Raw genomic sequence first — 27,167 nt, forward strand, 5'->3', positions numbered from 1 at the left:
CAGAACAGCTATTAGTTAGCATCTTTTGCTAAGCCAACCAGAGTTGAGCGACCAGTGTGATACACATCATAACAGAAAGTCTAGTTCCCTACAGCCGGATTTCCACCACTTCTAAGCAGGCCAAACCCAAAGGTTTGTTTGTCTGCTTGGTCACATTAGAGCAGTGTTTCCCAACCTTGGCTACTTGAAGATATCTGGACTTCAACTCCCAGAATTCCCCAGCCTGCATTCGCTGGCTGGGGAATTCTGGGAGTTGAAGTCCAAATATCTTCAAGTTGCCAAGGTTGGGAAACACTGCATTAGAGTATTGTTTTCTGCTTGGTTATTTGTCTGGTGTTAATCACCGCTTCTCTGGATGTTGGCTGCTGGAGTGTATACGTTGTGGTCTTTTTGTTTCCTACTTATATTTTTATTGTCTCTTCTGAATGGTGTATAAATGTAATTTATCTCCATGTATCTAGTGACGACTGATTTGTCTAAGTGCCAAGCCTCTAAGAATTCCCTTCTATTTGGGGATTTAGCTTGATCTAGGATGCTCAATAGAGGCGTGGTGGCCTATTGGTTAAGACACTGGGCTTGTCAATTGGAAGTTCGATGGTTGAAGACCCAGGCACCTTGTGACGGGGGAGCTCCCATTCCTCGCCCCCACTCCGGCGAATGTAACAGTTCGAAAGCACGTAAATGAAAGTAGATAAATAGGTACCACTTTGGTGGGAAAGAAGCAGTGTTCCTGCACCTTGGCGTATAGTACATAAGAACATAAGAAGAGCCCTGCTGAATCAGGCCAAAGCCCATTGAGTCCAGCATTCTGTGTCACACAGTGGCCCACCAATTGTCCATGGGGATCTTGAGCAGAAAGAGAAGGCAAGACCCTCCCTTTCCCATTGACCCCCAACAAATGGTACTCAAGGGAATCCTGCCTGCCTCAATCAACATAGAGGCAGCACATGGACATCCGTTTCAATAACCATCGATACACTTGGCATCCATGAATCTGTCTAATCCTGCCTTGAAGCTATCAAGGCTGACAGCTGTCACAACCTCTTCTGGAAGAGAATTCCATAAAACAATGACCCTCTGGGTGAAGAAATATTTCCCTTTATTTGTCCTCGCTTTCTTACCTATGAGCTTTAGGGAGTGCCCCCTCGTCCTAGTATTGTGTGACAGAGAAAAGAATTTTTCTCTATCCACCTTTTCTATCCCATGCATGATTTTATACACTTCGATCAAGTCACCCCTTAAACACTGTCTTTCAAGGCTGAAGAGACCAAGGCGTCATAGACCATAGCCATGCTAGCCATTTGACCATGGAAGCATCTTCAGACAGTACTGGCTCCTTGGCTAAGAAATGAAGAAGAACACAGTCCCATAGACCCAGACATGACCAGATAGAGGAAACATTTACGTTTACTTTTTAGGATGTTCACAGTTCCTCAGTTAAAACTATGACTGGGTTTGTCCTTGTACTGTGGAATTAAGTGGTTTTCCTCACATCTGCCAACTCTTAGTTGGTGTTCATGGACGCACTCTGCTAGCCTTCTGAACACAAACCAGCAGTCGGAAGAGATGATGAAAAGGCCTCAATTTCTAGAAAGTCTGCAAGAGCCGGGGTGGCGCAGCAGGTAGAGTGCTGTACTGCAGGCCACTGAAGCTGACTGTAGATCTGTAGGTCAGCGGTTCAAATCTCAGAAAGGGGGCAAAAATGATCCACATAATTTTTTATTATTGTTGTTGTTGTTGTTGTCATTGTTGTCGTTGTTGTTATTGGTGGATAGCTAAATTAATCAAGGGAAGGGGAGTTTGCAGAAGACAATTAGTCCACTTAATTGGTTCGTGACTCTTAGAAACTCCTTGCCAAGTTGTGAAGATATCGGCCTGGCAGCTCTACAAGCCAGATAAGGTCTGTGACTGTAAATTTACCCTTGAAAGACTTTGCTGGATGTGAATGAGAAGAATTCACAGTAACATAATAAAAGTGGGGTTTTTGTCAGGACAAGAAATCTGGTTTGTGGTTTGAGGAATCCTAGGAATCCTATGCATTGTACATAGCATGTCATGGAAATAGTCCACAATGTAGACTATGGTTTGACGTTTATACCTGGTTGAAATTTGATTGTGACACAGCAGGCAGTTCTTGATTGAAACGGCAAAGTTCTAAGTAAATTAGAACTGCAGATGAATGAAATGCTCCAGCCTTCTATAGGTTCCTTTGGTGATGTACGTTGACTTTTTCCAAGTGTGTTCTCACCATAACGTACAACTTGGCAACTTCCAGTTATGTTATTGTTATTTATGTCTTATTAAAGCTGCAATAGGCCAATACATTAGAGGAGCAGCAAGTTGGGGCTGACCGAAGTTCATGCGGCCAAGGCTATCCTATCATTGACCGTGCCAAAAAGTGGCATACATTAATAATAATAATAATAATTTATTAGATTTGTATGCCCCCCTCAGAAAGAAAGAAAGAAAGAAAGGAAAGAAAAGAAAGAAAGGAAAGAAAGAAAGTTAAGAAAGAAAGAAAGAAAGGAAAGAAAGAAAGAAAGGAAAGAAAGAAAGGAAAGAAAAGAAAGGAAAGAAAGAAAGGAAAGAAAGAAAGGAAAGAAAGAAAGAAAGGAAAGAAAGAAAGAAAGTTAAGAAAGAAAGGAAAGGAAGGAAGGAAAGAAAGGAAAGAAGGAAAGGAAGGAAGGAAGGAAAGAAAGAAAGGAAAGAAAGGAAAGAAAGTTAAGAAAGAAAGAAAGGAAAGAAAGGAAAGAAAGAAAGGAAAGAAAGAAAGGAAAGGAAGGAAGGAAGGAAAGAAAGGAAAGAAAGGAAAGAAAGGAAAGAAAGGAAAGAAAGGAAAGAAAGAAATCACAATCAGAGAGAAGCACAGATGCTGCAGTTACTTCCCCTTCTAATCTTAAAGTTCTTTTTTCTGACATTTGCTCTTCCGATCTTGCAAAAGCTCTAGATTCCAGAAGCTGTGGCATTACGGCTAAGCCACGGTTTGTTCATGTTTATTAAATAAACATCCATTGTCTGTAGACACACAACGTGGCCAAGCATAAGTCAACGTTTACAAACCACATTGGCCAGCTCCTGGGTCACAGTCAGCCAAAAGGGAACAAACCAGATTCCGACAAGTTCTGGAAAAACAGTAATGGAAATTTTGAGTAGTTCAGAGAAATGGCAAATATCTCCTCTGGCTGGCCCCAGAGTGGAGAGGGAATGGAGATTTTGCAGTATTCTTCCCCTGCTCTGTCCCCCAAGTCATGGAACTGGTAGGAAAAAAAATTGAATTTCACCCCTGAACAAAACGCATTATGGTTCAGTTCAGGGTGCAAATGCAGCCAGAATTCTCCTTTCTTCAGACTTCTTAATTTAATTGATTGTCGAACAGAAACTCCAAATAATAGAGCCGGGGTGGCACAGCAGGTAGAGTGCTGTACTGCAGGCCACTGAAGCTGACTGTAGATCTGTAGGTCAGCGGTTCAAATCTCATCACCGGCTCAAGGTTGCCTCTGCCTTCCATCCTTCCAAGGTGGGTAAAATGAGGACCCGGATTGTGGGGCAATAGGCTGGCTCTGTTAAAAAGTGCTATTGCTAACATGTTGTAAGCCATCCTGAGTCTAAGGAGAAGGGCGACATAAAAACCGAATGAATGAATGAATGAATGAATGAATGAATGAATGAATGAATGAATAAAGTCCAAATAAATAAATAAAGTCCAAATAAATAAATAAAGTCCAAATAAATAAATAAATAAAGTCCAACTAAATAAATAAATAAAGTCCAACTAAATAAATAAATAAATAAAGTCCAACTAAATAAATAAATAAAGTCCAAATAAATAAATAAATAAAGTCCAAATAAATAAATAAATAAAGTCCAAATAAATAAATAAATAAAGTCCAAATAAATAAATAAACAAACTCCTGAGTTGGAACCGCGCCCTGTTCTTGACTAACTCCAAGATAATGAGCAAAGCCTGTCACTGGATTCCATGCCATCTCTGTACAAGGTGCAGCTGTGCAAAGCTCACACAGCAGCAGAACAATCTTGGGTGCCTCCAGTTTCTGGCACAACACAAAAGGGTCCCAGTTTGCAAACAGAAATCATGAGTAAGTTCCTTAGCGTGTCAGGTTGAGCGTACAATTTTCTCTGCATCTATAATTATTCTCCTTTCAAGGAAAGCTTTATTAGGGATGGCCTAAAACCCCATAATTATGTGCACTTCGGTGTAAGAGCATTTAAGTTCAATTGTACTTTCTTTGCAGAAACCTTCTAAGCCCCAATTGGGCTGTTTTATCACGTGCCGGAAGTAGTGTGGGTGGATGTGTCATGCACGCATGCACAGGAGGGCCTGCATGGAATTATGGGTGTGGCACGCGAACCAAAAAAGATTGGCCATCATTGGTGTAGGGTTTCCTCCTTTGGCAGGGAGTTGGACTAGATCAGGGGTCTCCAACCTTGGGAACTTTAAGCCTGAAGGACTTCAACTCCCATAATTCTCCAGCTAGCAAAGCTGGCTGGAGAATTCTGGGAGTTGAAGTCCCCCAGGCTTAAAGTTCCCAAAGTTGGAGACCCCTGGACTAGATGACCTCCAAGGTCTCTTCCAACTCTGTTCGACCTTATGATCTTCTTTTGCGAGCTTCTGACAAGCAAAGTCAATGGGGAGGCCAGGTTCACTTAGCAACCGTGTTACAAACGGGAATGACCAAAGTGATTCACTTACTTACTTACTTACTTACTTACTTACTTACTTACTTACTTACTTACTTACTTACTTACTTACTTACTTACTTAATTTGTATGCCGCCCCTCTCCGTGGACTCGGGGCGGCTCACAGCAGTGATAGAAACAATGTACAATACAAATCTAATAATACGAAGTTAAAAACCCATCATTTAAAAAAACATGCACACAACGCACCATACATAAACAATATAGGCCTGGGAAAGATATTTCAATTCCCCCATGCCTGACGGCAGAGGTGGGTTTTGAGAAGTTTACGAAAAGCAAGGAGGCTGGGGGCAATTCTGATCTCTGGGGGGAGTTGGTTCCAGAGGGCCGGGGCCGCCACAGAGAAGGCTCTTCCCCTGGGTCCCGCCAAATGACATTGTTTAGTCGATGGGACCCGGAGAAGGCCAACTCTGTGGGACCTAACTGGTCGCTGGGATTTGTGCAGCAGAAGGCGGTCCCGGAGACTTAACACTTAACAACCGCGGCAAAAAAAAAAGGGGGCATGACTCACTTAATAGCTGTCTGGCTCACAGAAATTGTGGGCTCGCTTGCGATGGTAAGTTGCTGTTAACTTGTGCTGGTCTCTCGGCAGTTGAAGACTCGTCCTTTGAGCTGCTCGGCCTCAAGTGGCTGCCCCACCTGACCAGATTCCAGGCGAAGGAACTCACCCCTTCCGAAGTGGGAGACAGATTCTGGCAAGAGAGCGTCAAAGCGCTGACGTCCCGCCCTGCCCTCCTTTGTGCCCTGCGACGGACGGGAGCCTTGGCCGGCCTTTCCAAGATTCTGAAGTCCCCCAGCAGCAAACCTAGTGGGAGCAACCTCCAGCAGCTGATGTCGTTGACCCCAGAAATGGCTTTCCGTCAAGCCCTTCTCTTTTTCACCGAGCAAGAGCTGATAGGCGGTGGGTGAATTCTTGTCTTTCATTGGCTGGCTAAATGTCAGGGTTCCAAATCATATTTAGGTTTTAATTTAATTTAATTTTAATTACATTTATTAGATTTATAAGCCCTGTGACTCTTTACGGACTCTGACTCTAAATCAGAGTTTGAGGCAAAAGTTTCCTCAAAGTTCCAATTTATTCCTAGAGCCATGTGGATACATGTGGGAAGCCCGAATCAGATTTATTTTATTTTGTTTGTTTGTTTGTTTGTTTGTTTTATCTATCTATCTATCTATCTATCTATCTATCTATCTATCTATCTATCTATCTATTTATCTATCTATCTATCATCTATCTATCTATCTATCTATCTATCATGTATCTATCTATCATCTATCTATCTATCTATTGATCCATCTATCTATCTATCATCTATCTATCTATCATCTATCTATCTATCTATCTATCATCTATCTATCTATCTATCATCTATCTATCTATATCTAACCTCTCTCTCTCCCTCTTTATCTATCTATCTATCTATCTATCATCTATCTATCATCTATCTATATCTAACCTCTCTCTCTCTCCCTCTTATCTATCCATCCATCCATCCATCCATCCATCTATCTATCTATCTATCATTTATCTATCTATATCTAACCTCTCTCTCTCTCTCCCTCTTATCTATCTATCTATCTATCTATCTATCTATCTATCTATCTATCTATCTATCTATCTATTTAGTCAAACAATTATAGGGTGGTAATTTGTACAAATAAAACATTAGATAAGTAATGATAAAAAGTAACAAAAGAAGACAATAGGGCAGGGACGGTAGGCACAGTGGTGCGCTTATGCATGCCTCCAGGTTTTCTCCTTCCAGTCCATTCCCCTGTCCCACACCCACAGGTTCATCACATGGGCCACTCATCTTCTGCCACTGGGTCCGTACACTCCCATCTTCTTCCGGGCAGGTGCTGGACAAAGGATGACCTTGAAACTCTGAAAAGGAATTTATTATGACTATCTCTACCTCCTCATGCAAATACCCAAGTGGGGGTTTCTCTTTGCTGGCGCTACCAGAACACTCCCGGTGATTGGCGCATGCCTGCGCACGTGCATCGGCGCGAGACTCAGCTCCTGCATATGCGCCGGAAGCCCAAACATGCACAAGGATGCACTGAGTAAGATTTTGCCGATTTTCGCCAATATTTTTGTTTCTGCGCATGTGTGGAAGCAAAACAACCCCACCGAAAATGGGTGAAATCACCCGCGCAAGAGCATCCTCATGCAAGATTTCACTTTTGGCAAATGCATAGAAGCTGAGTCACCGCGAGTGTTCTGGTAGTGCTGGTGAAGAGGAAACAACGCCCTCCCGCCTCCCAGTTCTAACTGGTAGCGACTCACTGGTAACATCATGATGACCCATTTTATTGTTTTATTGTTTTATTGTTTTTATTAGTTTTCGAAGGTTAGTCTGGCTGGCATTATTAGATAAATGGTCAAAGCAATGGAAACAGCAGTTTAATGTTTCCAAATGTAAAATAATGCACTTGGGGAAAAGGAATCCTCAATCTGAGTATTGTATTGGCAGTTCTGTGTTAGCAAAAACTTCAGAAGAGAAGGATTTAGGGGTAGTGATTTCTGACAGTCTCAAAATTGGTGAACAGTGCAGTCAGGCGGTAGGGAAAGCAAGTAGGATGCTTGGCTGCATAGCTAGAGGTATAACAAGCAGGAAGAGGGAGATTATGATCCCGCTATATAGAGTGCTGGTGAGACCACATTTGGAATACTGTGTTCAGTTCTGGAGACCTCACCTACAAAAAGATATTGACAAAACTGAATGGGTCCAAAGACGGGCTACAAGAATGGTGGAAGGTCTTAAGCATAAAACATATCAGGAAAGACTTAATGAACTCAATCTGTATAGTCTGGAGGACAGAAGGAAAAGGGGGGACATGATCGAAACATTTAAATATGTTAAAGGGTTAAATAAAGTTCAGGAGGGAAGTGTTTTTAATAGGAAAGTGAACACAAGAACAAGGGGACACAATCTGAAGTTAGTTGGGGGAAAGATCAAAAGCAACGTGAGAAAATATTATTTCACTGAAAGAGTAGTAGATCCTTGGAACAAACTTCCAGCAGACGTGGTTGGTAAATCCACAGTAACTGAATTTAAACATGCCTGGGATAAACATAGATCCATTCCTAAGATAAAATACAGGAAATAGTATAAGGGCAGACTAGATGGACCATGAGGTCTTTTTCTGCCGTCAGACTTCTATGTTTCTATATTTCTATTATTGTGTTCAGGGATTGAATCTGCAAAATAAACAGAGTTTAATTATTGGCTATTTACAGTTATTTAAAATTAGTTAAAATGCAGTGAAAAAAACAATAAAATGATACTTGTAAATATTTTTACATTTTTGAAATAATAAATACTAAGTTTACAATCATTTAAAATGTGTATACATTTTTTGGGACACCCTGTAGTTTATTTTGCAAGAATCTGACCCTCTGCAGAAAAACGTGCTCCCCACTGCCTGCAAAAAGCCATGCTCTAATGCTCATTTTTACCCATTAAAAAAAAAATCAAATTACTCTGTTGCAGATTTCAAGCGCCGTCCTGCTTTGAGATTCTTGCCACCCCCTGCACAGGACGTCCCACCAAGAGGTAAGGTTTCGATCTTTCCTTAGTTCTGGAACGGAATCAAGGAGAGATCCAACCAAGAACGAATGAGAAATTTCTTGACAGTCAGAAATTGTTGCTAAAGGCTTTTAAGAAGAGGCTGGACAGCCACTTGTCTGGAATAGTATAGGGCAGTGATGGCAAAGCTATGGCACGCATGACACAGGTGGCACGTGGAGGCGTCGACTTAAGTTCCAGCATGGATGTGCACGCTGGCCAGCTGGTTTTCGGCATTCTGGAGGGCAGGGGGAGGCTGTTTTCGCCTCTTTTTGGGAAAGCCTCTGCAGTTGGTGGGTGGTGAAAAACAGGATTAATGAATCTACTGGAAGTTTGGAAACAAATTTCAAGTTGGCCCATTTTTCATCTTTCCCAGGCTTCAGAGCTTTTCTGGAGCCTGGGGACGGTGAAAAACAGCCAAATGGCCCAACTTCTGGTGGGCCCATTGGGTCCGTTTTCTGCCATCCACAGGCTGTGGAGGCTTCGTTGAGCCCTGCGCGCATGTCCAGATTATCTCAGGGACCTCCTTCTGCTGCACGAATCCCAGCGACCAGTTAGATCCCACAGAATGGGCCTTCTCCGGGTCCCGTCAACTAAACAATGCTGCTTGGCGGGACCCAGAGAAAGAGCCTTCTCTGTGGCGTCCCCGGCCCTCTGGAAACAACTCCCCTCAGAGATTAGAATTGCCCCCACCCTCCTCGCCTTTCGTAAGCTACTTAAAACCCCCCCTCTGCCATCAGGCATGGGGGAATTGAGATCCTCTTTCCCCGCAGGCCTTTACAATTCTATGCATGGTATGTATGTATGTCTGGTTTTTATATTAATGGGTTTTTAATCGTTTTTAGTATTAGATTACTATTGTACACTGTTTTATTGTTGCTGTTAGCCGCTCCGAGTCTCCGGAGAGGGGCGGCATACAAATCCAATAAATGAATCAATCAATCAATCAATCAATCAATCAAACAAACAAACAAACAAACAAACAAACAAACCTTTTTTTCATTTTTGAGCACAAAATCCAGAAGTGGTTTTCAATTGGAAACCAAGCTAGATTAATTCTTCTCTTGAATTAAAACATTCATTTTTGCCGTGTCCGCCAACTTAGCGGTGTATTAATGTATCCACTAAAAAGTCAACCCATTTTCTGAATTTGTGGGCTACACGAAGCCGTGGACTGAGCAAACTGGCTTGCTCAGATTAAAACACAAAAAGCTATCCAAGCTTAAAACTAACCAAGCTTGGCATGTCTTTACTAATACGTTTGATTAAGTGTGTAATAAGGACACAGCATTTTTATTGTGCCAACCTACCCAGTGCAGTTCGTAAATCATGGTTTATAGCTTGGCATTGCCAAGCCAATGAGGCTTATTCAATCCCACGTACCTAACACACTGTTCTTTGCTTGCTTAATTTGTTTAAGGAATTTACCTTTCATCCTATATTAAAATCCCATCCAACTTTCATTGTACAGGTAGACATATTCAACGGAATCATGCCGACTCCCTCTTCCTCTTCATGCAAGCAGGTAAAAACAACAACAAGAAGAAACCCACACAAAAAAGGTTTAAGGTCAAAACTCCTGCCCTGCTTTTTTAAGATAAGGAAGGGGAGGGGGAAGGAAAATGAGAGAGAAGGAAGGGAGTGGGAAGGAGAGGGGCAGACTACAAATCTAATAAATTATTATTATTAAATTATTATTATTATAAGAGAGGGAGGGAGGGAGGGAAAAGGGAAGGGGAGGGGAGGAAAGAGGGAGAGAAGGAAGAGGGAGTTAGTGAGTGAGTGAGTGAATAAGAGAGGGAGGGAAGGAAGGAAGGAAGGAAGGGAAGGAAAAGGGGACAGAAAGGAGGGAAGAAGGAGGAAGGGAGGGAAGGAAAAGGGGAGAAGGAAGGGTGATTGAGTGAGTGAGTAAGAGAAGGAAGGAAGGGGAATGGGAGGAAAAGGGGATAGAAAGGGGGAAAGGAGGAGGAAGGGAGGGAAGGGGAACGAAAGGAAAAGGGAATATAAAGGAAGGAAGAAGGAGGAAAGGATGGAAGGAAAAGGGGAGAGAAGGAAGGGTGAGTGAATGAGTGAGTAAGAGAAGGATGGAAGGAAGGGAAGGGAAGGCAAAGGGGATAGAAAGGAGGGAAGAAGGAGGAAGGGAGGGGAGGAAAAGAGAAGGAAGAGAAGGAAGGAAAGGGAGGAGGAAGGAAGGAGGGAAGGAAGGAGATGGGAATGAGAGAAGGAGGGAGGGAAGGAAGGAAAGAAGTAAGTAAAGACCTAGCTTTATTGTTCCTTCTCATACATTTGAAAAAAGTGAATTGTACTAGGCACAAAATACATATCCTGCTTACTATAGTAGGAGTCATACTCCCAGCCGCTAAATATCTTTTCTTTGAACTCTGATTTTGTAAACATAAACAAAATAAAGCAACCCTAAAATTTATCCAAGAAAAAGTTGGACGTTGAATTCCCCTCCATGGGCTCCGGCTGCATTACCCTGGATTGGGACCTGGCTCCTTTAGCCCGATGCCTCTGGAGCCTCTTGCCCCAAAGCCCAATCCGAGGGAGAGCCTGCTTTCTACCCTCCCTCGGCATCATCATTGTGGGGGGAGGAAACGCTGCATTTTTGAAGTAGCCGAACCTGCCGGCCCCCTCCCCAAAGCTGGTGTGACCCTGGCTTGCTTGCCGGGGAATTCTCGATTTAGCAGAAAAGGAAATCTGTGCAGTAAATGAGTCAAAACAACTGAAAGGTTCAGAAGCTGGAGAAGAATGTTAAGGAGGCCCCAGTGGGGTGGACACACACACACCGAGAAATCTCACACGTCGGTGAGAATGCCAATGGCCTAGATCAGTGTTTTTCAACCAGTGTGCCGGGGCACACTAGTGTGCCGTGAGACATGGTCAGATGTGCCGCGAAGCTCAGAGAGAGAAAGAAAGAAAGGAAGAGAGAGAAAGAAAGCAAGAGAGAGAGAGAAAGAAAGCAAGAGATAAAGAGAACAAGAGAGAGAGAGAGAAAGCAAGAGAGAGAGAGAAAGAGAACAAGAAAAAGAAAGCAAGAGAGAGAGAAAGAAAGAAAGAGAGAGAGAAACAGAGGGAGGGAAGGAGAGAGAGAGAAAGACATAGAGGGAGGGAGGGAGAGAGCAAAAAAGAGAGGAAGGAAGGAAGGAAGAGAAAGAGGGATGGAGAGAGAGAGAGAGAAAGAGGGAGAGAAAGAGGGAGGGAGAAATAATGCGAAAGGGAGAAAGAGAGAGAGAATTTTTTTGTCCAAACTTTTTTAGCACACACACCCCCCCCCCCCGCCTTCTCAATGTGCCCCAGGGTTTCATAAATGTAAAAAATGTGCCACGGCTCAAAAAAGGTTGAAAGTCACTGGCCTAGATGGATCACACACTTCCTGCATGAGGTCTCTCTTAAAGAAAGCACGTGAGAAACATGAAATATTCAACTCTTGGTCTACTGAGGCCCATGACTCACATTTGCTAGAAAGACTGGAAGGCTTTCCCCAATACAGAACAGGGTATATTTCGCTTGAAAAGGAAGCAACACAATGACTCAAGCAGGGACTGAGAGTGGGAGCCCTTGGAGTCATTTCCTCCTCTGCTGCCACCATCCCCACTGCCATCATCCTCATCCTCAGCACCACTACTACTACCATAACCATCACCATTATCCTCACCACCACCACCACCATTGTGACTATCACTACTATCACTGTCCTCATCAGCCTTATCATCAAAGTAATGAACTCAATCTGTATAGTCTGGAGGACAGAAGGAAAAGGGGGGACATGATCGAAACATTTAAATATGTTAAAGGGTTAAATAAGGTTCAGGAGGGAAGTGTTTTTAATAGGAAAGTGAACACAAGAACAAGGGGACACAATCTGAAGTTAGTTGGGGGAAAGATCAAAAGCAACATGAGAAAATATTATTTTACTGAAAGAGTAGTAGATCCTTGGAACAAACTTCCAGCAGACGTGGTTGGTAAATCCACAGTAACTGAATTTAAACATGCCTGGGATAAACATATATCCATCCTAAGATAAAATACAGGAAATAGTATAAGGGCAGACTAGATGGACCAGGAAGACTTTTTCTGCCATCAGTCTTCTATGTTTCTATTTTTCTAAAGTACCATCATAACCATCACCACTATCACCCCATCATCATGACCATCACCATCACTGCTAGTACCATCAACGCCATCATCATCACAATCTTCCTCATCAGCATACTACTATCTCTATCACCCTCACCGCCATCATTATCACAACCATTATCATCATGGTACTACCATCATCATCTGTTGTGGTTAGCTCTGGCCCAGCTTCTGCCCCAAGGACTGTGGATGTGGGGGAGACATCCACATGCCGCAGGCCTGTTTTGCCCCTGGTGGAATCTTCTGATGAAGGCTCTTCTGACCAAGAAGACATGAGTGACAGAGAGGAGGAGAGTGTGGCAGACAGCTCAGAAGGAGACCAATTATCTAGCTCCTCCTTGGATTCTGAACAAGAGTTAATGATACAGCCACGCATGCGGAGAGCAATGCATAGGCAGCAACAACTGAGAGATTATTATCAAAGAAAATGAGGCCACCTGTGGTTGGGTGGGGCTGTGGTAATTAGTGAGGCTGCTATAAATAGCAGCCTGTGGGTTTGGCCATTGTGGAGGATTATCTTATCCTTGTGTTTCGTGCCTGCCTTGCTGACTTTGACCTTTCGTGTGCTGATTTTTCCCCCACTTTGAAACTAAACTAGAGCAAAGTGTGTTTCACTTTGTGAAAGAAGAAGGACTGTGAATTGCCTCACAGCTGCAAGCTAAGTATCACAGAACTGATAAGGGACTTGTACAAATTACCAGTTTGTTTGGAGACGAGTGCTCTTTGCTATACAAAAAGAGGGCTTAGTTTAAGTGAATTTTCATTATAAAGAACATTGTTTTGAATTTTCAAACATGTGTGTGTCTGAAATCTGTGAATTTTCAGGAGCATTCTACCAGAGAGCTCGACAGAACAATCATCATCACTATTACCATCACCATTGCCACCACCAGCATCACTGTCACCATCATTCTCTTTTTAAAAAAAAAAAAAAATTAAATTGATTTTTGTAATATAAAAATACACACCATACAAAACAAAACAGTGAATTGTGCTCCCACCACCCAACAACATACATTCAGTCCCTCCACCAAATTAAGATGTACTAATTTATAATTTTTTTACAACCATGAACATCAAAGTATTTGCAAAGTGTACAGTGATTCCAATTTGTTCTTTATGGCTCGGTCTCGAATTCTACTAGCCACAAAACCTCTGACACTGTTCTATCTTCCCATCAGTTTTTCCACTTTATTTTCATCAACTGTATTCATTTTAATTTCCATTTGGGTGAACAGTGCAGTCAGGCATTAGGGAAAGCAAGTAGGATGCTTGGCTGCATAGCTAGAGGTATAACAAGCAGGAAGAGGGAGATTATGATCCCCTTATATAGAGCGCTGGTGAGACCACATTTGGAGTACTGTGTTCAGTTCTGGAGACCTCACCTACAAAAAGATATTGACAAAATTGAACGGGTCCAAAGACGGGCTACAAGGATGGTGGAAGGTCTTAAGCATAAAATGTATCAGGAAAGACTTAATGAACTCAATCTGTAGAGTCTGGAGGACAGAAGGAAAAGGGGGGACATGATCGAAACATTTAAATATGTTAAAGGGTTAAATAAGGTCCAGGAGGGAAGTGTTTTTAATAGGAAAGTGAGCACAAGAACAAGGGGACACAATCTGAAGTTAGTTGGGGGAAAGATCAAAAGCAGCATGAGAAAATATTATTTTACTGAAAGAGTAGTAGATCCTTGGAACAAACTTCCAGCAGACGTGGTTGGTAAATCCACAGTAACTGAATTGAAACATGCCTGGGATAAACATATATCCATCCTAAGATAAAATACAGAAAATAGTATAAGGGCAGACTAGATGGACCATGAGGTCTTTTTCTGCCGTCAGACTTCTATGTTTCTATCATTTCAAATTGAATGTGTTCCACCATGTACCGATACCAGTTTTGTAACGTCCATTTTGTTGCATCCTTCCAACCTAAAACTATTACCGCTTGGGTGCTTTCTATAGCTGCTTCTTTAATTTCTCTAAACTCGCCCGAATTCCTCCTCGTTATTAGTAGTGCCATCTCCTTTGTAACCATCACCATCATTCTCATCACACCACCACCACCACCACCCTCACTGACTTGACTTGGGAGAGAGATCCATGCCCCCAGTCAACTGACAGAAAGCCATGGCTTGGTCTCAGTCCAATCGAATCCCCATTAGCCTCCGTAGCTCGTGCATCATCTATACTTTGCAGATTTGGGGCAAAGGAGACTTGCCTTGGGTTGGTTGGTTAACCAGAGTGAGCTCTCCATTGGGTGCCATCAAGTTAATATTGACTCTTAATGGCCATATACGTATTGCCCACAAGATCATATGCTGCAACGTTCTACCTGTCAATGACTACTTCAGCTTCAACCGCAACAACACAAGAGCACGCAACAGATTCAAACTTAATATTAACCGCTCCAAACTTGACTGTAAAAAATATGACATCAGCAACCGAGTTGTCGAAGCGTGGAACTCATTCCCTGACTCAGTAGTGTCAACCCCTAACCCCAAACATTCTTCCCTTAGACTCTCCATGATTGACCTCTCCAGGTTCCTTAGAGGTCAGTAAGGGGCGTGCATAAGTGCACCAGTGTGCCTTCCGTCCCCTGTCCAATTGTCTCTCCTTATCTCATTTATCTTTTCTTCCTTTCAAATATGTTCACCTATACTTTTATATCTTTTCTTCTATTCTTTTCTTTATTTATATTATTACATATCTATTCTCTTCAATGTGTGTTATGTATTGGACAAAATAAATAAATAAAATAAATAAATAAAAATGAATCAGTCCCCAACCTGGTCTTTCAAGTCTTCCAGAGGGTGCGTCCATCATTATTACTGTGAGCTCATCCACTTAACTGCTGGTCACCTTCTTCTTCTTTTCCACCTTGGGGGGGGGGGCGTTTGCTGGGGGTTCATAGGGGTTCGGGAGAACCTCTAGCTAAGATTCTGTGCAGGTCAGAGAACCCCCAAGTCCCATTCCAGGCTAGGGAATTCTGGGAGTTGAAGTCCACAAGTCTTAAAGTTACCAAGGTTGAACACCCCTGATCTAGAGCATCATTCTCAGCACAATCTACTTGATGGGATTATTGTTGTTGTGAGAGGAAAAGGGGGAAAAAAACACTGGAAGAGAGAGAACTCTGCCGCCTCCCCAAATTCTTGTAGGAAAAATAGAATGTAAACAAAACTGATGTTTCCCCGAAAATTGCATACTAAACATAAATGCAGACTATTTTTGGATGTAATTCATCCCTACATAACAGATCTTGGAGAAAGGAAGATGTGCTTACCAAATGAAGGAAGAGAATCTCCCTCTCTGTCTGTTTCTGTCTCTCTGTTTCTCTTTCCCTCCATCCCTCCCTCCCCCTCCCCCCTCTCCCTCTCTCTCTCTCTCTGCCTGTCTCTGCCTCTTTGTCTCTTTCCCTCTGTTTCTGTCTTTCTCTGTATGGTGTGTGTTTCTCTGTCTGTATCTCTCTCTCTCTCTCCTTGTTTCTGTCTCTGTATCTCTGTCTTTTCCCCTCTGTTTCTGTCTCTCTGTCTGTCTCTCTCTCTGTCTGTATCTCTCTCTCTCTCCTTGTTTCTGTCTCTCTGTGTCTCTCTCTCTGTATATCTCTCTCCTTGTTTCTGTCTCTGTATCTCTGTCTCTCCTTGTTTCTGTCTCTGTATCTCTCTGTCTCTTTCCCTCTGTTTCTGTCTCTCTGTGTCTCTCTCCTTGTTTCTGTCTCTTTCTCTCTCTCTCCCCCTCTGTCTGTATCTCTGTCTCTTTCCCTCTGTTTCTGTCTTTCTCTGAGTGTTTGTCTCTCTCTCTCTCTCTCTCTCTCGTTTCTGTCTGTCTGTCTGTCACTGTCTGTCTGTCTGTGTGTCTGTCTCTCTGACTGTCTGTCTGCCTCTGCCTCTGTGTGTGTGTGTGTCTGTCTTGTCTCTCTCTCTCTGTGTGTCTCAATCTTTCTCTTTCTCCATGTCTCTCTGTCTCTCTCTCTCAAAATCTTTGTTACATACATGCATGCATGCATGCATACATACATACATACATACATACATACATACATACGTATGTATATAAGCAAAGCCTTTATATGACCAGCTGGATGTGACCTCTTGCCTGCTTGGGCTTTCCCACGGGAAAGTTTCATCTCTTCTTGACAGCCGAGATGAAGAGAATCCTGAGCTCCATGGCAACAGATGATTATCCAGGGAGACCTTGCCTGCTCGTAGGCTAGCCTGCCAGCCAGCAGTTGCCAGGAGGGCTTCCTCATAATTTTTGCAAACATTACAGAAAGAAAAACCCCTGCTGCTCTGGGTGAATAATTGCCTGTTTGCTCTCCTCGCCACCATCCCACCCACCGCCTAAAATCTTGTCTCGGATCAGTAACTGGCGGGAGGTGGGGGGCGGTAGGGCAGGTGGAAGAGAATTTTTTTTTTTAACTTTGGAATTGAGCCCAACAGTTCCCAAATGAAAATTCACTTGAGTCCACAATAGAGCTGGGTAGGTCTCCCTTCCCTCCTGGCCTCTCCCAAGCTGATCTTTGTGTCTTGCTTAGCTCCTTTGGATTGAAATGAAACGTCAAAATTCTCGAAAGCCATCCTCCCGCAAAGCAAGATTCCAGCCTCAGCTCGGTTTCCAGATATGGCGCTGGGTCCCCTCCCCTCCCAAAGAAACTACAAAAATTCCTAGAAATGTGAAGCGGGGGGGTGCTTGCTGCCCAGGGGGAGGGGGAGAAGGAGATTAGCATTCTGGGAGTGGAACAAAGCATCCAAAAAGCCAACATAGTTCTTCTGCAAAAACGGAAACATAGAAACATAGAAGTCTGATGGCAGAAAAAGATCTCAGGGTCCTTCTAGTCTGCCCTTATACTATTTTCTGTATTTTATCTTAGGATGGATATATGTCTATCCCAGGCATGTTTAAATTCAGTTACTGTGGATTTATCTACCACGTCTGCTGGAAGTTTGTTCCAAGGATCTACTACTCTTTCAGTAAAATAATATTTTCTCATGTTGCTTTTGATCTTTCCCCCAACTAACTTCAGGATAGAATCAAGACCACATGACTTTAGCAATCGAGTTGTTGAAGCGTGGAACTCATTACCGGACTCAGTAGTGTCAACCCCTAACCCCCAACATTTTACCCTTAGACTTTCCACGGTTGACCTCTCCAGATTCCTAAGAGGTCAGTAAGGGGCGAACATAAGTGCACTAGAGTGCCTTTCGTCCCCTGTCCAATTGTCTCTCCTTTATCTCATATATCTTTTCTTCCTTTCATGTATCTTCTCCTCTATTTTTATATCTTTTCTTCTATCCTTTTCTTTATATATATTACTACATGTCTATTCTCTTCAATATGTATTGTGTATTGGACAAACAAACAAACAAACAAACAAATCTGAAGTTAGTTGGGGAAAAGATCAAAAGCAACATGAGAAAATATTATTTTACTGAAAGAGTAGTAGATCCTTGGAACAAACTTCGAGCAGACGTGGTTGATAAATCCACAGTAACTGAATTTAAACATGCCTGGGATAAACAGGGATCCACAGTCCGGCGGAGTCTCTTGCGGAAGCCTGGAACAAGGCTGCAGTGGAGGCTCTTGATCGGATTGCGCCTTTGCGACCTCTCCATGGCGCTAGACCCCGTAGAGCTCCATGGTTCAACGAGGAGCTCCGGGAGTTGAAACGCCAGAAGAGACGTCTAGAGAAGCGATGGAGGAAGAGTAAGTCTGAATCTGATCGAACACTTGTAAGAGCTTTTATTAAGACTTACAAAGTGGCGCTCAAGGCGGCAAGATGCGCATATCATGCCGCCTTGATTGCATCAGCGGAATCCCGCCCGGCCGCTCTGTTTAGGGTGACCCGCTCCCTTCTTAATCAGGGGGGAGTTGGGGAGCCCTTACAGAGTAGTGCCAAGGATTTTAACACGTTTTTCGCTGATAAAATCGCTCAGATCCAGGTGGACCTCGACTCCAATTGGAAAACAGAGTCGGCTGACAACGAGTCAGTTGAGGTGACTGGGGCACGTACTTGTCCACCTGTCTGGGAGGAGTTTAATCTGGTGACACCTGATGAAGTGGACAAGGCCATTGGAGCTATGAGTTCCGCCACCTGTCTACTGGATCCGTGTCCCTCCTGGCTGGTTTCGGCCAGCAGAGAGGTGACACGGAGCTGGGTCCAGGAGATTATCAATGCTTCCTTGGGGAGGGGATCCTTTCCATCATCCTATAAAGAGGCGCTCGTGCGCCCCCTCCTCAAGAAGCCTTCCCTGGACCCAGCCGTACTTAATAACTACCGGCCAGTCTCCAACCTTCCCTTTATGGGGAAGGTTGTCGAGAAGGTGGTGGCACTCCAGCTCCAGCGATCCTTGGAAGAAGCCGATTATCTAGGTCCCCAGCAGTCAGGTTTCAGGCCCGGTTACAGCACGGAAACTGCTTTGGTCGCGTTGATGGATGATCTCTGGCGGGCCCGGGACAGGGGTTTATCCTCTGTCCTGGTGCTTCTTGACCTCTCAGCGGCTTTCGATACCATCGACCATGGTATCCTTCTGCACCGGCTGGAGGGGTTGGGGGTGGGAGGCACTGTTCTTCAGTGGTTCTCCTCCTACCTCTCCGGTCGGTCGCAGTCGGTGTTAGTGGGGGGTCAGAGGTCGACTCCGAGGTCTCTCCCTTGTGGGGTGCCTCAGGGGTCGGTCCTCTCCCCCCTGCTATTCAATATCTACATGAAACCGCTGGGTGAGATCATCCAAGGGCATGGGGTGAGGTATCATCAGTACGCTGATGATACCCAGCTTTACATCTCCACCCCATGTCCAGTCAACGAAGCAGTGGAAGTGATGTGCCGGTGTCTGGAGGCTGTTGGGGCCTGGATGGGTGTCAACAGACTCAAACTCAACCCGGATAAGACGGAGTGGCTGTGGGTTTTGCCTCCCAAGGACAATTCCATCTGTCCTTCCTTTACCCTGGGGGGGGGAATTATTGACCCCCTCGGAGAGGGTCTGCAACTTGGGCGTCCTCCTCGATCCACAGCTCACATTAGAGAACCATCTTTCAGCTGTGGCGAGGGGGGCGTTTGCCCAGGTTCGCCTGGTGCACCAGTTGTGACCCTATCTGGACCGGGACTCACTGCTCACAGTCACTCATGCCCTCATCACCTCGAGGTTCGACTACTGTAATGCTCTCTACATGCGGATACCTTTGAAAAGTGTTCGGAAACTTCAGATCGTGCAGAATGCAGCTGCGAGAGCAGTCATGGGCCTACCTAGGTATGCCCATGTTTCACCAACACTCCGCAGTCTGCATTGGTTGCCGATCAACTTCCGGTCACAATTCAAAGTGTTGGTTATGACCTTTAAAGCCCTTCATGGCACTGGACCAGAATATCTCCGAGACCGCCTGCTGCCGCACGAATCCCAGCGACCGATTAGGTCCCACAGAGTGGGCCTTCTCCGGGTCCCGTCAACTAAACAATGTCGGTTGGCGGGCCCCAGGGGAAGAGCCTTCTCTGTGGCGGCCCCGACCCTCTGGAACCAACTCCCCCCAGAGATTAGACCTGCCCCTACTCTCCTTGCCTTTCGTAAGCTCCTTAAGACCCACCTATGTCATCAGGCATGGGGGAACTGAGACATCTCCCCCGGGCATATACAATTTATGAATGGTATGTGTGTATGTATGTGTGTTTATAAAATGGGTTTTTTTAATGTTTTTAGTAGAAATTTAGATTTGTTATAAATTGTTTTTCACTTTGTTGTGAGCCGCCCCGAGTCTGCAGAGAGGGGCGGCATACAAATCTAAATAAATAAATAAATAAATAAATAAATAAATAAATAAATAAATAAATCCATCCTAAGATAAAATACAGAAAATAGTATAAGGGCAGACTAGATGGACCATGAGGTCTTTTTCTGCTGTCAGACTTCTATGTTTCTAACAAACAAACAAACAAACAAACAAATAAATAAAAAATAAAAGTGTTATTGCCAATTTATAAGGCCTTGATAAGGCCACACTTGAAATCCGGCATTCAATTTTGGTCAACATGATGTGAAAAAGATGTGGAGACTCTAGAAAGAGTTCAGGGAAGAGCAATAAAATCATTAGGAACTGAAGGCTAAAACATATGAAGAACGGTTGCAGGAACTGGGCACGGCTAGTTTAATGAAAAGAAGGACCAGGGGAGACAGGATAGCAGTGTTCCAATATCTCAGGGGTTGCCACAAAGAAGAGGGAGTCAACCTATTATCCAATAGCACCTGAGGGTAGAACAAGAAGCAATGGGTGGAAACTAAACAAGGAGAAAAACAACTTAGAACTAAGGAGAAATTTCCTGACAGTCAGAACGGTTAATCAGTGGAACAGCTTACCTCCAGAAATTGTGAATCCTCCAACACTGAAAGCAGATGTTGGATAACCATCTGTCTGAAGTAGTGTAGGGGGTTGGACTAGAAGACCTCCAAGGTCCCTTCAAACTCTGTTGTCATCATTATTATTATCTTTATATCTCCTCCATGGTGGGTTCCTCCCAGTTCAGACCAAATCTGAACTGTTAGCGACCTGCTGGTGACGTGAAGATGGTGTCAGGGATCTGGTTCTGTCATTGCCAGTCATGTGCCACGCCATTTCCCCCCCTAAATTTGAAGACTGCTATCATGTCTTCTCTGAGTCTTTCCCACCAAGTTCCCTTAGACCACAACAAGTTCTTAAGAAAGGAGAGGGATTTTAGCACGTTGAGATTTACAAGAACATGAAAAGTCTCTCCAATGGAGAAAAAAGACCTGTAAGGAAGAAAGCCTTCTGCTGCACGAATCCCAACGACCAGTTAGGTCCCACAGAGTGGGTCTTCTCCGGGTCCCGTCAACTAAACAATGTCGCTTGGCCTTCTCTGTGGTGGCCCCGGCCCTCTGGAACCAACTCCCCCCAGAGATTAGAATTGCCCCCACCCTCCTTGCCTTTTGTAAGCTTCTTATTTTTTTTTCTTTTTATTATTTTCATAAATATATATATCACATGTTGTTTGTTCAGTTTACAGATCTTGTCCAACTTTTTTACCTGTTACAATCGTTCTTAGTTAAGTTTGGTCTTATAAGTAACACTATCTTAATACTATGCAATAAAGAACAGAATAAAAACATTCAAAAGGTATTTGTTGTTTACAATTTGTACTGTAATTTTGTATCATATTATACAAGAAATTTCTTCTGAATCCATTCGTGCCAATTACACCACATACTTTTAAATTCATTAATTCTATTTCCCTTAAGTAAGTTTGTCATCTCGTCCATTTCTGCACATGAGTATATCTTGTCTATTATTAAGTTTGCATTGGGAGTCTGTTCATTTCTCCATGTTTGCGCTATCGCAATTCTAGTAGCTGTGTTTATATGTGTCAATAAGCTTCTTAAAACCCACCTCTGCCGCCAGGCATGGGGGAATTGAGATACTCTTTCCCCCTAGGCCTTTACAATTTTATGCATGGTATATCTGTATGTATGCTTGGTTTTATAATAAGGGTTTTTAACTGTTTTAATATTGGATTGTTATATGCTGTTTTTATTACTGTTGTTAGCCGCCCCGAGTCTACGGAGAGGGGCGACATACAAATCCAATAAATAAATAAAATAAATAAATTTCAGGAAGAAAACTAAGCTTTTACTGCAAGAATTTCAACCCTCAGAGAAGATATCAGCAAAACATCATTTTACCAACTCGTTCCTGTGTTTGTAAATAGATGCTGTAGTGAAATAACTTCTGTGGATTTTTCTACAGGAGCTCAGATCATCCGCACCATATTGTTAATCAAACCTGGCATGTGGACCCAGAACTTAGCTCGGTACCTCCGGAAATTGGATCGAGAGAAATTCACTTTAGTCAGCATGAAACATACAAACCTCAGTCGGGAAGCGGTCCAAACATTAACGCCATCCACGTTTAAGAAGGTTTGTTGAAGACGTTTCTTGGCTCTATAGCTTCCTCCTCCTCCATTCTTACTTCTGATGTGGATTTATTCAAGGGGTCATGACGTTGGGTCACTTGTCCCAAAGGCCACTGGACTTTCTTGGGTTGATGTTTTTTTCCCCCTTGAAAACCTTTCACTTCTCAACCAAGAAGCTTCTCCGGTTCTCAATTTCTTGGCTAAGAAGCAAAACTTTTTAATGTGTGTGTGTGTGTGTGTGAGAGAGAGAGAGAATCTAAGAAAGTCTACTTGCTTTTTGGAAAAGCATCTTTGGGGCAACTCTGACTTGGATGACTGAGAATCTCCAAAGACATATTGGGTCATTGTTTCTCTGGCTACCTTTAATATCCAACATCTTAAATGGTACCCAGAGATTTTCTTTAGCTAGAAGCTAGCTTGATGCAGTCGCTAGAAATCTACCGTAATATATAGACCAGTGATAGACCAGTTCCCCTAGGTCCCACCAAGTGACTTTGTCTATTCGCTGGCTGGGGAATTCTTGGAGTTGAAGTCCAAATATCTTCAAGTTGCCAAGGTTGGGAAACACTGGCCTAGTCGACAGGACCTGGAGAAGGCCGACTCTGTGGTATCTAACCAGTCGCTGGGGCTATCTATCTATCTATCTATCTATCTATCTATCTATCTATCTATCTATCTATCTATCTATCTATCATCTATCTATCTATCTATCTATCTATCTATCATCTATCTATCTATCATCTATCTATCTATCTATCTATCTATCTATCTATCATCTATCTATCTATCTATCATCTATCTATCTATCTATCTATCTATCTATCATCTATCTATCTATCTATCTATCATCTATCTATCTATCATCTATCTATCTATCTATCATCTATCTATCTATCATCTATCTATCTATCATCTATCTATCTATCTATCATCTATCTATCTATCATCTATCTATCTATCTATCATCTATCTATCTATCTATCTATCATCTATCTATCTATCATCTATCTATCTATCATCTATCTATCTATCATCTATCTATCTATCTATCATCTATCTATCTATCTATCATCTATCTATCTATCTATCATCTATCTATAATCTATCTATCTATCTATCTATCTATCTATTATCTATCTATCTATCTATCTATCTATCTGTCTATCTATCTATCATCTATCTATCATCTATCTATCATTTATCTATCTATAATCTATCTATCTATCATCTATCTATCTATCTATCTATCTATCTATCTATCTATCTATCTATTTATTGGATTTGTATCCGTTAGACGCGGGGCGGCTAACAACAGTAATAAAAAAACATCATGCAAATCCAATACTAGAAACAACTAAAATACCCTTATTATAAAACTAAACATCCATACAAACAAACATACCATGCATAAATTATAAAGGCTTAGGGGGAAAGAATGTCTCAATTCCCCCATGCCTGACGACAGACGTGGGTTTTAAGGAGCTTACGAAAGGCAAGGAGGGTGGGGGCAATTCTAATCTCTGGGGGGAGTTGATTCCAGAGGGTCGGGGCCGCCACAGAGAAGGCTTTTCCCCTGGGCCCTGCCAAGCAACATTGTTTTGTTGACGGGACCCAGAGAAGGCCGTCTCTGTGGGACCTAATCGGTCGCTGGGATTCGTGCGGCAGAAGGCAGTCTCGTAGATACCCTGGTCCGGTGCCATGAAGGGCTTTATAGGTAATGACCAACACTTTGAATTGTGACCAGAAACTGATCGGCAACCAATGCAGACTGCGGAGTCTTGGTGTGACATGGGCATTTTTGGGAAAGCCCATGATAGCTCTTGCAGCTGCATTCTGCACGATCTGAAGTTTCCGAACACTTTTCAAAGGTAGCCCCATGTAGAGGGCATTACAGTAGTCGAGCCTCGAGGTGATGAGGGCATGAGTGACTGTGAGCAGTGACTCCCGGTCCAAATAGGGCCGCAACTGGTGCACCAGGCGAACCTGGGCAAACACCCCCCTCGCCACAGCTGAAAGATGTTTCTCTAATGTGAGCTGTGGGTTGGGGAGGACGCCCAAGTTGCGGACCCTCTCTGAGGGGGTTAGTGATCCCCCCCCCCAGGGTGATGGACGGACAGATGGAATTGTCTTTGGGAGGCAGAACCCACAGCCACTCCGTCTTATCAGGGTTGAGCTTGAGTCTGTTGACACCCATCCAGGCCCCAACAGCCTCCAGGCACCGGCACATCACTTCCACTGCTTCATTGACTGGACATTTAATGACTGTTCAAGACACCATAGCATTGGAAAAAATGATTTATGAGCATTTTTCGCACTTAACGATCTTCTCAGCATCCCCTGGTCATGGGATCAAAACTCAAGACACCTGACAACTGGCTCATATTTGATGGTCGCAGTGTAATCCGGGGTCGCGCGAATCCCCCTCTGGCAGCCTTCTGCCAAGCAATGGGGAAGCCATTCACTTAACAACCAGGTTGCCCACTTAACAACTGCAATGATTCCACTTAATAATTGTGGCAAGAAAACTCGTAAGACGGGTCAAAATTCAGTGGACAAATCTTTCACAGAGCAGCAGAAATGTTGAGCTGCGTTGTGGTCATAATTTGAAGGCTGCCTGTATAATACATTGCTCTTTGGTTGCGGCTTGCTGATCTTATTCAAGTGCTTCTCCATCCAACATGGCAAATCAATAGCTATGCTTAATTTTGAAACAAGCGTCGATAGGCCTGGAGGGCTTATGAACCTGGACACCAACCATAGAGCTTTATCAAGTGCCAGGCTATTTTGCCAATGCCTAGACTGGCTCTGTCTAGAACCAGCTGATCTAGGGAGGGATTTCCGATCTTATTGTATGGCTCCAGCCTGAGGGACTTTACACAATTCCCAGAATGGCAATTAAGTTCTGGGAAAGAAAATATCATGCATATTTTAAGTCAGAAGTGGGAAAATCCCAGGCAGCTTGCCACGCTGCTGATACCTAATGACCTGACTTAAAACGGAGAGGTATATAAGAAGAACCTTTGCAATTATGCTGGTCCTTGGAGAGGAGAAATATTTGCTGCTGGTTTATTTTCTTCATCTATGGATTCTAAGCTGCTGTTCTTTGCAAATTGGCAGTTTTATATACAAGTAGACCTCAATGTACGACCTCAATTGTTGTAAGTCGAGGACTAGCTATATATATAATTTTTTGCTGAGAGTATAGATTATAGCAATGGAAAATTTGGGCTCAATTGTGATTTCAAGTTGAGGATTAAACATAGATAGATAGATAGATAGATAGATAGATAGATGATAGATAGATAGATAGATAGATAGATAGATGATAGATAGATAGATAGATAGATAGATAGATAGATAATAGATAGATAGATAGATAGATAGATAGATAGATAGATAGATTATAGATAGATAGATAGATAGATGATAGATAGATGATAGATAGATAGATAGATAGATAGATAGATAGATGATAGATAGATAGATAGATAGATAGATAGATAGATTATAGATAGATAGGCAGACAGACAGACAGACAGACAGACAGATGCTTATTTGCTGATGACTCTAAAGTGTGCAATAGGGTTGATATTCCTGGAGTCGTCTGTAATATGGCAAATGATTTAGCTTTACTAGATAAGTGGTCAAAGCAATGGAAACTGCAGTTTAATGTTTCCAAATGTAAAATAATGCACTTGGGGAAAAGGAATCCTCAATCTGAGTATTGTATTGGCAGTTCTGTGTTAGCAAAAACTTCAGAGGAGAAGGATTTAGGAGTAGTGATTTCTGACAGTCTCAAAATGGGTGAACAGTGCGGTCGGGCGGTAGGGAAAGCGAGTAGGATGCTTGGCTGCATAGCTAGAGTTTATCACGTTGATAAAGCCTTTGAAGCTCGTAGACCAGTTGGCCTGCGAACTTCAAAGGCTTCATAACGTGATTTGCAATCATAACCCACAATACCGGTAGTGGCCGACTTACAACAGTTCATTTAATGACTGTTTGATGTTACGATGACAGTGAAAAAAGTGACTTACGACCATTTTTCACCCTTACGACTGTTGCACATGATCAAAACTCAGATGCTTGACAACTGACTCATATTTATGATGGTTGTGATCCCCTTCTACGACCTTCCGACAGCAAAGACAATGGGAAAACCAGCTTCACTTAATGACCATGTTACTAACGTGTGGCGAGAAAGATTGTAAAAGGAGGGAAAACTCGCTTAACCAATGTTTTGCTTAGCGACAGAAATTTTGTGCCTGATTGTGGTTGTAAGTCGAGGACTACTGTGCATTCATGGAATAATGCATCCATGTGACTTCATTAATCTAGTACTGGAGGACTTTCAGGCACCTAGGGGTGGAAAAATTTCCTCCCTAAAATGTTGTGGTTGGCTCTGGCCCAGCTCCTGCCCCAAGCAATGTGGAGGTGGATGTGGGGGAAACATCCACATGGCACAGGTCTGTTTTGCTCCCGATAGAGTCTCCTGATGAAGGCTCCTCTGACGAAGGAAGCATGAGTAGCAGGGAAGAGGGAAGTTTGGCAGACAGCCCAGGAGGAGATCAATGATCCTTATCATCCCTGGATTCTGAGCAAGAATTTATGACAGACCCACGCATGCGTAGAGTGATGCATAGGAGAGAACAACTGAAGGATTATTACAGGAGATAAGTGAGGCCACCTGTGGTTGGGTGGGGCTGCTGTAATTAGTGTTACAGATAAAAAGAACAGCGTGCTGGTTTAGCCTTGTGGAAGTTTATCTGATTCATAGTTCATCAAGATCGTGGTTTTCCTGTTTCCCTGTTTAAGATTGTGTGTGGA

At 43.1% G+C, this 27,167-nt stretch overlaps 1 protein-coding gene across 1 annotated transcript in view; it reads left to right on the top strand.

The window, feature by feature from the left end:
* Window positions 1–27,167, top strand: part of DNAAF8 (dynein axonemal assembly factor 8) — a 144,041-nt gene that overhangs the window by 85,466 nt on the left and 31,408 nt on the right. The window contains exons 22-25 of the mRNA XM_070761003.1: window positions 5,312–5,620; window positions 8,217–8,279; window positions 9,763–9,816; window positions 22,178–22,347. Of these exons, the coding sequence (XP_070617104.1) occupies window positions 5,312–5,620; window positions 8,217–8,279; window positions 9,763–9,816; window positions 22,178–22,347 (596 nt within the window). The remainder of the gene's footprint in view (window positions 1–5,311; window positions 5,621–8,216; window positions 8,280–9,762; window positions 9,817–22,177; window positions 22,348–27,167) is intronic.

The sequence above is a fragment of the Erythrolamprus reginae genome, chromosome 9, assembly GCF_031021105.1.
Source record: "Erythrolamprus reginae isolate rEryReg1 chromosome 9, rEryReg1.hap1, whole genome shotgun sequence".
Lineage (NCBI taxonomy): Eukaryota > Metazoa > Chordata > Lepidosauria > Squamata > Dipsadidae > Erythrolamprus > Erythrolamprus reginae.